Source organism: Chionomys nivalis, chromosome 26, assembly GCF_950005125.1.
Source record: "Chionomys nivalis chromosome 26, mChiNiv1.1, whole genome shotgun sequence".
Lineage (NCBI taxonomy): Eukaryota > Metazoa > Chordata > Mammalia > Rodentia > Cricetidae > Chionomys > Chionomys nivalis.
In genome coordinates, this window is record NC_080111.1 from 16,997,103 (window position 1) to 17,009,872 (window position 12,770).

The window sequence follows — 12,770 nt, forward strand, 5'->3', positions numbered from 1 at the left end:
TGGTCATAAGAGATGCTAACGGTGTTCTTACCATCATGCTGCTGGGCAGGATACAAGGCTGCTTTTCTTGTCTTCGTTTGTAAAAGAACCGCACTCTCCCCACTCTTCCTTCACGTTCCTTCAGCAAAGCCACTCTGACCTTTGTGGATGCGGCAGTCTGATTCTAGGTGTTTTTACTGATCCCTAGAAAAGCAGAGCCATTGCTTGGGAGTGACATGTAAAATGCTGCCTAAGAGATGAAAAGCCTCGCATAAATTATACTCTCTACTTTTGAGTAATCGACCATTGGTGCCTTGTTTCTTGTAAGTCGTATTTTATAACCACTTTGTTCAAAACATAGTATTTCTTCTGATAAATATGCCAAATATGTATCCATTTTTTTTTTTTTTTTTTTTTTTTGGATTTTTCGAGACAGGGTTTCTCCGTAGCCTTTGGTTCCTGTCCTGGCACTAGCTCTTGTAGACCAGGCTGGCCTCGAACTCACAGAGATCCGCCTGCCTCTGCCTCCCAAGTGCTGGGATTAAAGGCGTGCACCACCACCGCCTGGCTTGTATACATTATTTTATCTGGTGGGGGGATGTATGCAACAAAGATAGATTTTTTTTTTTTTGATCATGGTAGATTTTTGGCCGAAAACATAAAGTTTGTATGGGTATTTTCTTGCAAATGCATATTTAGGAGGTTCCACACTATTGCTATAGTGACTGTATAGGCAGATCTACATTAGAACTAGTTAGGGGAAAAGTTACAGGTAATAATCTCTACAGTGGAAATGTGCACTACATTTACAATCACTTGTAAACATGTGATTGAAGAATTGGTGCTGCTTAAGGGAGTCTCTCATGACAGCTCAATATACAGCTCGTTGGCATTCTTTCTTTGGAGGCCGCACCTGACATCTGTAGTCGACCACACGCGCTCAGTGGCCTGCTGCTGCCCGTTCGTAGCCACGCGACTGCGCAAACCGTCCTTTCCCCTGGACAGAACACTAGGTTCTGCCCAAGTCAGGTGCCTCGCCTTCAGACACCTGGCATGCTGATAGTTGGCCGAGTTCTTGGGATGGTAGGAAACAAGCCCTGATTGTTCAGAATGAGAAAGAGGACTTCTCCAGAATTGTCTTAATTATTCCCTTAAATTGTCTTAAAATTTCCTTGCACATTGATGGTGTACGGACTCTGTATTTATACCCGTATCTTCTTATATGCCTGCATCTCAAGTTCTCCATCCAATATGATGGCTGAATTTGAATTGATCTGAATATCACAAATATACCTTATACTGGTATAACAAATCGGATCATTCCCTAAAGCTTTTCTGTGGAGTTTCAGCCTTAAATCTTAAAAATGGTCATAAAAATAACCACATTTGCACGTTAAAAAAAATAAAACTAGTAATCTCTTCATCTGTCTGTCTACTGAGTGTGTGTGTGTGTGTATTAACGTGACTAGGGGAAAATGTAATATGTTTCTGATTTTACTTTAGCAAATGAAGAAATAACTTCTGAGTTTTCTTTTATCCTATTTGTTTGATCATATGCAATATGCTTTTCTCCTAAATGTTAAATGTACGTTATTCTTTTTATCACAGTCACCGTTGTTTTGGGTCATTGGCTTCATCAGATCTTAGCCCTACACCAGCTCCTCTCTGGGCTCTTTGTCTTGAGGCTCTTTCTAATAAAGGCACCAGTTTGGTCTTTTTTTCTTCTTTTTCTTTTCTTTTTCATGAGTAACATTATCTAACAAACCAACTCCCCATTGCAGGCCCTTTCCTGTAAGGCCCTGCTCAGTCCAACCCAGGATTTGCCACTTTGTTTCTTCTTCATCCTTGTCACTGTGAACTGTTTCTGAAGTCACACTGACTTCCCTTGTCTTTGTCTCCCTGTGTGTAGTGTTGTCACTGTTGATGCCTCATGGTCTGTCTCCTTACTTTGGGACATCTCAGTAAGTTCACACTTAGCCCCACTTGCCATTAGTTCAACTCCTTCTCTGGAATCAGATACTTTGTTCATTCAGATCATTAAAAGAGCACTCACCTCCCACTTAACTGCTGCCATTTCTTGTGTATTTTTCTCCAGCTTCCCTGAATGTGTAGAATGTTTCATACCCAGTGTCCCTAAATGAATGACTTCCTATTCTCCTTTTCTGGACTTAGGATCCTTCTAGCTACTAAAAATTCTCAACCATTTCCAAAAATGCAAGCCATTTCTTTTAGTTCTGTTGTATAAAAATACATATTTTTTTGTTTTGTTTTGTTATTTGAGCATGCTTCTCCTTTTGGAGATAAAACAAATAAAGAAACAAAACCAGCAGTGACAGTTTCAAACTGAACTGCCCTGATAGTATTTGCTCTTTGCCCATCTCTTCCTATTGCTTCCATCCACCCCTCTCCCCACCCCTCTGGGTGTGTGTAAAAGTCTAAGCCAAACAACTAATTTATGACACAAACCACCACAACAATTATGGTATTTGCTGAGTTGTGTGGAACTCACATACTGACACTTCATGTTAAGTTTATTTAAATAATTTAATATGTTGTGGATCATACAGGTTTTCCAGAACAGCTAGAATATGGAGTATTTCATAAATCAGTTGACCTATATACCATCCTATAAAAGTACAAAAATAATGAGCCTGTTAAAAATTAATTACAGTTGTAAATTGATTTCCCTTTGTTGGCAGAAAGAAGAGTTTGTTAGCCCAGGAACAGGTTCACACTGTTTTTACATTAAGCATTTCCAGCTGAGGCTTGTTAGTGACTGCCTCTCAGATTATGAAAAAAAAAAAAATCCTCACTGTGGTACATGAACTCCTATTGTTAAGATATAAATAATCAGCTCATCTCCACCATGGATGAGAACAAAGAACAGAAGAATAACACAGTGAAGATGAACTAAGCAAATATTATATGGCTCCATTTAAGACATAAGCCAAAAATAATTGTGTGTCTATATATATATATATCTGTGTATATGCAGAGAGAGATTTTCATTTTTAAATTTTCATAGGAGCTAGTTAAAGGAAAAGGTTATATATTTTAGTTTTTTAATAGTAAATATTTTACGTTTAGTTGACACATAATTCTGCATATTCATGAGCTATAGTGTAGTAATTCATGTGTACAGTGTATAATCCAGGCAGTCAGCATCTGTGTCTTCCATGCTAGCATTTGTCTGTGTTAGGAACCTTTGTTTACGTCTCCTCTTGTTCATCATGACTGACCTGGTGAGATGATTAGCTCTTGGTACTTGCTATGACTTTCTCTGGCCTTTCTTCCTACGGTCATGTGACTATTATTCTGCATTCCACTTTTTTTTTCTTTTTATTGTTTATTTATTTATTAAAGATTTCTGCCTTCTCCCCGCCACCACCTCCCATTTCCCTCCCCCTCTCCCATCAAGTCCCCCTCCCTCATCATCTCTAAGAGTAATCCGGGTTCCCTGCCCTGTGGGAAGTCCCGGGACCACCCACCTCCATCCAGGTCTAGTAAGGTGAGCATCCAAACTGCCTAGGCTCCCACAAAGCCAGTACGTGCAGTAGGATCAAAAACTCATTGCCATTGTTCTTGAGTTCTCAGTAGTCCTCATTGTCCGCTATGTTCAGCAAGTCCGGTTTTATCCCATGCTTTTTCACTTTTCAAAAATCAAATTTCTAGCTTTTATATATGATGAAGAACTTGCAGTATTTGTCTTTTTGAGCTTGGCTGTTCACCTAATATTCTTTAGTTCTACCCGTGACACAGCAAATAATAGACTACTTTAGTTTTTAATCAGATTATTTTAAGCTAATGTAAAATAAAGTAGAACAGTGCCCACATTCCAAAATAGGCAGGTGAATACTATTCATCTTATTCGCAAGATGCTTCTAATTTATAGAAATTTTTAGTATCCCTGAACTGGGAGAAGGAAAAGACAGAATTAGCCTGTTTCTGAATCTGGACAAAGGAGCTGTTTTTCATACTTAATTAGTACTAAATTGTGTCCTAAGTACTAAGGAAATTGTGAGACCTAGAGAAATTTAGGTGTCTGGCACAGGGGCTATAGAGAACCCGTATAGGTGACACATTCCATGTTCCACACCACTGATGTCCCATGGTTGCTATTATTAGTAGGTAGTTGTCATGCTTCTTTCTGTGTCTCTATGCGTGCCCTTGATTCGGCCCTGAGGAATGAGTCATTTAGGAAGAGTGAAAGAGAAGAAATAATGAAATGCGCTAACACAGGGCTTTGTTTTTCTTAATTTCTATCAAAGGTTATATTTTTATTTTGTTTCATATGAACTAAAAATTGCAAGATACTTGTTCCACACACATAAAAAAATAACTTTAAGCAATGTTAAAACATATCTATATCTATATATCCTAAATATAAAGATGAAGATTTTTTTAAAGTATTATCCCTCAGAAAGAATATAAATTTTTATATTCCATAAAAGTGTCTATTTTCAGATATAAGTAATTCAAGGAAGTAAATTTTAAGTCTCTTCAGCACTTAACACTTCTAAATAAAGACTATAAATTCTAATCACTCATAAATTACATATATATTTCTCTTTTTTTAATGGATAAGGAAAATGTGGTACCTTTACACAATGGAGTACTACACAGCAGAAAAATGACATCTTGAAATTTGCAGGCAAATGAATGGGTCTAGAAAAATCATATTGAGTGAGGTAACCCAGACCCAGAAAGACAAATATAATTGTACTCACTCATATGTGGCTTTTAGACATAAAGAAAAACCAGCCTACAATTTACAATCCCAGAGAAGCTAAGAGAGACATACATGGATCTAATCTACATGGGAAGTATGTAAAGAGAGGCCATTTGTTTGTTCCTGGCTGCCCAGAACCAAAATAACCACACAGAAACTGTATTAATTAGGTCACTCCTTAGCCTATCAGCTCTAATTTCTTATTGGACTGGCTAGCTCTTACATCCTAAACTAACCCATCTCCATTAATCTGTGTATCACCACATGGCTGTGGCTTACTGGCAAGGTTCCGTCATGTCTGTCTCTGGTGGCTACATGACTTCTCCCTGACTCTGTCTACTCTCTATATTTTTCTCTTCCAGCCTGGCTATATTCTGTTAAGCCATTGGGCAAAAACAACTTCTTTATTAACCAATAAAAGCAACACATACTCAGAAAAACTTCCCCAAAAGTAGAAAAAGACTAGGTCTCCTGAGTAAATTGGGAACATGGGAATCATGGGAGAGGGTGGAAGGAGAGCGGAGAAGAAGGGAGAGGAGCAGAGAAAAATATATAGGTTAATAATAACAGAGGGCCCTTAAAAACAAACATTAGATGACTTAGTGAACCATTTTTCAGTAGTCACCAGCACCTAGAGCCAGACATTGCTTTGGCTAAACACTGTTAATATTTAAAGTGGTCTTGACATGAAATGTTTAATTTGAAATTTTATTGTAAGAACTCTAAAAAGCTTCCAGTAAACCTCCAAGATGGCACATTACATAATTGTGAAACATAATTACTATTAAGCCTTGGGGGGGCTGACTGGGGACTGAGAATACCCATCATCCTTTATGGTGTTCTTTCTAAGAGTTCCATGTCCTGTGAGCTAGTTCAATTTTTCTTTGGGAGACTTGTTTATTTTGTGTGAACGTACACTGCTGTGCTACAGAAACTGGAAGAGAGAATATGATCCCTATAGCCAGAGTTACAGGTTGCGCATCGCCCAGGGTGGGAATTGAACTCCGAATCCTCTGTCAGAGTAGCAAGTGCTCTGAACCTCCAAGCCATCTCTCTAGCGCTCAGATTTTTCTTTTCCAATTATTTTTACACAAGAATTTTTTTTTATTATATACTTAAATGTAAGTGGTAATTATAGTCCCTAAACAAAAATAAATTTTTTGTCATTTTGAAGGCTAGAAATAAAAGGTAAGAATTGGGGGGAAACCAGTCAGGGTGGGTTGCACTGTAATCTTCCTACAGTATTAAGAAATAATGTTTGACCTGCTCCAGATCTCTGACAAATCTGTGCAAACCAGTGTGGGCTCACAGCTTGGAACTGCTGACTTCCCACTTAAGGTTGTATTGTATCCAAATATTAAAGAATCCTGATAAATATGGGCACAAGATGTTGTAATTTTAAAAGATTTTTGTAGCTTTGTAGATAACTTTAAAATTTTGAAATGAAGATAAAGGTTTTTAGGGTTTCTTAGCACCTTATCAGTATTTATCTTTAGTTCAGCTTTTTTTCTGGATAATTATGCACTCACCTACATTTGTGAAAGGTGATCCAGACCCTGTATTCCCATGTGTCCTTCATTAATTTTCCCTGACAGGAACATTTTGCAAAATATCCAGCCAAAAGTATCACAATTCATCAAAAAAAAAAAACTAAACAAACAAACAAACAAAAGGGCCAGGTGGTGGTGCCTTTAATCCTAGAACTCAGAAGACAGAGGCAGGCAGATCTCTGAGTTTGAGCCCAGCCTGGTCTATCGAGTGAGTTCCAGGGAAGCTAGGGCTACAAAGAGAAACCTTGTCTCAAAAAACAAACAAAAAAAAAAATCAAAAGTATTACAATCAAGAAGTTGGCATTGATGCGGTCTACTGATCTTATTCCAGTTTCCCCACTGTATATATAATCATTTTCCATGTATTTGGTGCTGTTTTTGCTTGTTGCTGTTGTTTGGGGGGCAGGGGTGTTGGTTTTTAAAATATATCTTTTGTTTTGTTACTAAGGATCAAACCCTGGGCACACTACCACCAATCTTCCCCTCCAACCCCTTTCTCTATTCATTCATCTTTGTGTACATCTCTATCTTTGGTTAAGGAAATTTTTCCCTCTGTAGCTCTGCATATTTATCACCACAATCAAGGTACAAACCATTTTCATCATCATAAGGATCTGCCTACCCTATTTTCCATAGATAGCTGTTAAGTCTTCCTTTTCTTCCCCGGTCTTTGGGAGCTGAGGTTCCCCTTTCGTGCTGCAGGAGTGTGTGCAGGTGTATGTGCTTTTGCATATCTATGCAGGTATGTGTGCCAGAAGTTGGTGTTAGGCATCTTCCTCTGCCAGTCTATCTTACTCTCTGAGGCAAGATCTCTCTCCAGTTGACTGGACCAGCTGGCCATCAATCTCTGGGGATCCACCTGTCTTTACATTCCCCAGAGATGGAATTGTAGGTGCATACTGCTGTGCCAGCTTTTTCTGTGGGTGCTGGAGAATACTAACTAGGTCTCAGGTCCTCTATGCTTGTTAAGCTTGTGTACCCACTGAGCAGTCTCCCCAGCCCTTTGTTTTTATTGCTTAGTTCTCTGTGACGTGCCAGGACCATGGTTTAAATATTAGCTTACTGGGCATACAAGTTATTCAAGTGTTTTAGTTTGGAAGTGGTTGGTGGAGGTTGTTGTTTTGGCTCTTGTAACTGAAGCTACTCCAAAATTTGGTGTGCAGGGTTTTATGTTTGTAAATGGAGACTGTCCTTTTATTTTCTAGACTGCCCTTTTGTTTCCTACCCACTCAGACCCAAATAATCACACAAAACTATATTAATTACAGCACTGTTTGGCCAATGGCTCAGGCATGCTTCTTAAATTAACCTATTTCTATTCATCTGTGTATCGCCATGAGGCTATGGCTTACAGGTAAGGGTCTGGTGTCTTTCTCCTTTGGCAGTTACATGGCGTCTCTCTGACTCCACCTTCTTTCCTCTTCTATTTCTGTTTGGAATTCTCACCTTTCTATATTCTGCCCTGCCATAGGTCAAAGCAGCTTGTTAACCAATGGTAATAAAACATATTCACAGCATATAGAGGGGGATCCCACATTATATATGAAGCAGTTCACTTACTCTTCCATGTACATCTTTATGTTTACACTTATTAAATAGCATTGCTTTTAATATATGATTCTGTTACATTTTGTTGTGGAATGGAATATTTGTTTAACTATGTAAAGATGTGTTGCATTTGTTTACTTTGCCTGTCTAAAAAAAAGAAAAAGCTAAGCAGTCAATAGCTAGGCAGGAGGTATAGGTGAGACTTCTGGGCTGAGAGAGTAAGGAGTAGGAGGGATCTAGCTTTGAGAGAGACAGGGAGATGGTGGGGGAGAAGAAAAGGCCAGGGTTTAGCGAGCCAGACTTGGAGGAAGCAGGAAAACAGGACATGTGGAATGAAAGATTTTAAAAAGCATTAAGGCAAAATGTGGATGAGTGGAAACAGGTTAAATTTAGTTAAAAGAGCTAGTGGGACAAGCCTGAGCTAAGGTCTCCGTGTCATTATTTTGGGGCTGGCTGGCAGCCCAAAGAAAGTTCCAACTACACAATTTTAACCAAATATTATACCATGAGGAGGTGCTGCATTTTCCTACCCAGCTCTCTGCTATTATTTTTTCTTTTTGATGCTCAATGCTCCTTTTAGACTTCTGTTTAAAGAACGTCCCTTGGCTTTCTTTACAGGTAGGTCTCCCAGTGGAAGATTCTCTAATTCCCTCTTGTTTAAGAATGTCTCTTTCCACTTCATTTGCAAATGATAGCTTTGCCAGACACAGACTTACCAGTTTATTTCTCACCGTTGCCTTCCATCCACGGGGAGGTTAAGTCTGGCCATGAATCTTGTTCCTGGCTTGCCCACCAGCTGTTCTAGACCCGACGTCCTTTCTACTGTTGGGACAAAGAATTTCCAACTTTGTCCCTTTGTGTTGCTCCTTGAGCCTGGTGTCCTTGCAATTGTCCGCCTCCTTGATTGACCCTTACATTATATTCAGGATGCTGCTAGTTGTGCTCAATGCAGAGAAGCAGTGTATCTGAATCTGTCATCTAGTTGAAACTGCAAGTTTCTTCTCCTGTGGTTATTTTCCAAACCCTGTAAGACTTTCTTAGTATTTGATTCTGAAATATGTTCAGGGCAATTCGAAACTCAATTTGAATGACAAACCCTCTGTGAACCAGACTATGGTAAAAATAGCTGGCAATGTTCAAGTAGAGTATGTGTTGTTGTTGTTGTGGGAGCTTTTCTTCCACTGGATCGAGTCCTTCTAAGATGCTAATTTATAGTCTATGCACTTTCCTCTTTTACTTTTCCTTGCTGGAATAGAGACTCTATAAATCATTTTCTGTGTCTAGGAGTGTAAGGATAGGAATGGCTCTCTTGTTTATCTCCTTCTTGGTTGTCAGATTTGTCACTGACTTCTGAAGAACTGGATGGAAAAAGTCTCACCTCTGTCCTCTGCATGCCTGTACATCCATCACCTCTGTCTTACGCATGCCTGTACATGCATCACCTCTGTCTTACGCATGCCTGTACATGCATCACCTCTGTCTTACACATGCCTGTACATGCATGCTGGAGCAGTCAGAGATGCTTCCCTGTGCAGAAACATCTGCCATTTGCAGCTATCTCTAGTAAAATTCTTGCTAGTATGAAGACCTGGATTTGATCATCATCACACACATAGAAAGCAGAGCTGATGACATACATTTGTGAACTCAGAGCCTAGGAGACAGAAACAGGTAGATTCTTGGAGCTCACTAACCTACCAACCTAGCCAAACTGATGAGCCTTGGGTGCTAAGAGGAGAGATGCTGTCTCAAAAACAAAACAGAACAAAAAACTCTTGAATTTATCCTTGGTATATATATATATATATATATATATATATATATATATATACCCGTGAATCTGCCCACACACAAATGATGTTTATATGAGAAAATACTATATTTTCAATCATCTCTTAACAAACTAGGCTCTTGCTAAATACTCTTCATTGGAACTAGGTTTTTAAACATATGTACAAATTTAGGTATACAAATTTTAAATTACTTGTATTCTTTGTGGATTCATTTATGTCTGTATTAGTAGCATTGTAAATAAAGGTATTATTTAATGTCATTAAATTTCTCATAAAAATACCCTTTCAATTTTAGATTACTTCCCTGGTGACTCTACAGTTGTTAACCCTGGTTGGTCATGATGATCAGCTTGATGGACCAAAATACAAATGCACAGTTTCTCTAGATTTCATCAGAGCCATTGCACGGTAAGTTTAGAGTATTTATTAATGCAAAATGTCACCATTATGCAGATGATATGATATGCTAAATAAGAATGCCCTTTCTAGTATAATAAAAAGTCACTTAAGAGAAAAGATCATTTAAGTGCAAGGAATGAACAAGCTCCAGCATAACATCCTCTAATGAGGTTTCCAGTGATGTAGAATTAGACGTTGTAGACAGTAGGTTAGATGGCCAGAAATGAAATTATTGAAATACTTTGGAAGGTGGGATTTAAGAGATCATTGGGTATGAAAGCTCATTTGTATTGAAAGACGACACTTTAGACCGTAAGCACATCCTCTTCCCACATGGCCGTCTTCTACTCTTGGGTCACATGTTTGCTTCTTTTATGCTGACTTGACCTGTTTCTCTCTGCATTCGTGTAAGACACCTATCTTCCAGTTCTCTTCCTTTCTTCCTTAATGTAAATGGAGACTGAGCATTCGTATCCTGGCTCCTCAGACCCAAATAATCACATAGAAACTGTATTAATTGCAACAGTTTGGGCAATGGTTCGGGCTTCTTATTAACTAACTCTTACATCTTAAATTAACCCATTTCTATCAATCAATGTATTGCCACGGGGCTGTGGCTTACGGGAAAGGTTCTGGTGGTGTCTTTCTCCTTCAGCAGCTACATGGCGTCTCTCTGACTCTGCCTACTCTTTTTATGTATCTCTCTTCGGATTTTCCATCTGGCTTTACTCTGCTAAGCCTTTGGCCAAAACAGCTTTATTCATTAGCCAGTAAAAGCAACATATATACAGAAGGACATTCCAGGTCACCTTAACTAAAACCTGACTCTGGGTATACACCACTGCCCCTGCAGCTGTAGAGTGATTCTGGGTATACACCACTGCCCCTGCAGCTGTATAGTGACTCTGGATATACACCACTGCCCCTGCAGCTGTAGAGTGACTCTGGGTATACACCACTGCCCCTGCAGCTGTAGAGTGACTCTGGGTATACACCACTGCCCCTGCAGCTGTAGAGTGACTCTGGGTATACACCACTGCCCCTGCAGCTGTAGAGTGACTCTGGGTATACACCACTGCCCCTGCAGCTGTAGAGTGACTCTGGGTATACACCACTGCCTCTGCAGCTGTATAGTGACTCTGGGTATATACCACTTCCCCTGCAGCTGTATAGTGACTCTGGGTTTATACCACTGCCCCTGCAGCTGTATAGTGGCAGCAGATTCTTCTCTCCAAACCAAGTCCTTCAAGACTGTTTTGTTTGACAAGATCATTTCAGTGACCTCCATGATGCCACTTCCATACTGCGTTGCCCCCGGCCTTGAGCCTGGATCTACATCTGCCTCCTTGTTCTCCTGTCGAGGAGTAAAGCATGCAGTTTACACCACTCTCTCCTGCCTACTAGAGTCTTGATTCTATTTACACCACACCTGCGAGTGTCTGTGTTCCCTCTTCTGTGCTCCATTCCTCCCACCACTGACAGTTCTCAAAGCTCTCTGCTCCTAGGTTCCTGGACTCTGTGGTGCCGCGGTGTCTCTCTGTTCTCCGCTGCCTTTGCTGAGGCTCCTTTGCCAGCCTGTTCTCCCCACCTGACCTTTAAATGGAGCCGTTCCTTGAGGCCTGATCCTGGCGGCTTCCTCAGAACACACTTCCTTCCCGGGCAGTTTTAGCCACACTGCTCAGCCACCATCAGTAACTCCCCTGTTGTTTACGGCCATTTGTTTGTCACAGTCTGACCTTTATTGGACATTTACAGTCCAACTCGAGACTGAACTCAGAAACTCTAACTTGTTTCCACACACAAATAAGAAAAGAAGGATTCAGCTTTCCTTCCAATGTTTCCCGTTTCAGCAATGGTCCTGTAGTCGGCCATGTTGCAGAGGTCTAGAATTTGAAGCTGATCTTACCATTGTTTTCATCTCTACTGTCTTAGAGTTTCTGTTGCTGCGACAGAACACCGTGACCATAAAGCAGGTTGGGGAGGAAAGGGTTTATTTGGCTCACACTTCTGAGCACAGTTCATCACTGAGGGACACCAAGTCAGGAACTCAAACAGGGCAGGAACCTGGAGGCAAGAACTCATACAGAGATGGGGGAGAGGTGTTTCTGTTTTCCATGAATCATTTATTGCTTTTATACCACCCAGGACCAATCAATCATTAGTCAAAAAAATTACCCTACATGCTTACCTACGGACCAATCTGATGGGAACTTATCAGTTAAGGTTCCCTTTTCCCAGATCACTCTAGTTTGTGTCAGTTAAGCAAAATAATGACAGCCAACCAGCAAAATAACAAATTATTACATTGGTCAATAATTTATTTTCTTAGGAAAATTACTGTGCAGTTATTAAGCATTTTACTTTTGAAGGAAAAAATGTGAGGAAGAGATCGTGGTAGAGCCTAGGTGAGTGAGGTCGTTCTGTAGAGTCATATGTGTGACTCCACATGCCTGTGAGACTGAGGAAGGGAGGGGCAGTCAGAGCACGATGGGCACAGTTGACACTTGCAGTGTTGCGGTGGGGTCAAGTCACCCCAGTCCATCTCAGTTGTGTTGATTAGAAAGACACCGCTTCATAGCAGCATTGTTTGTCATAGCCAGAGCCTGGAAACAACCTAAATGCCCCTCGACCCTAGAATGGATACGGGAAATGTGGTACATTTGCACAATGGAGTACTACACAGCAGAAAAAAAGACATCTTGAGATTTGCAAGCAAATGAATGGATCTAGAAAACATCATATTGAGTGAGGTAACCCAGATACAGAAAGACA

At 40.1% G+C, this 12,770-nt stretch overlaps 1 protein-coding gene across 3 annotated transcripts in view; it reads left to right on the forward strand.

Moving 5' to 3' along the window:
* Orc5 (origin recognition complex subunit 5) overlaps positions 1–12,770 on the forward strand; it is a 115,237-nt gene that overhangs the window by 41,995 nt on the left and 60,472 nt on the right. For all 3 annotated transcript variants that reach the window (XM_057758596.1, XM_057758597.1, XM_057758598.1), the window contains exon 13: positions 9,895–10,007. In XM_057758596.1, the coding sequence (XP_057614579.1) occupies positions 9,895–10,007 (113 nt within the window). The remainder of the gene's footprint in view (positions 1–9,894; positions 10,008–12,770) is intronic.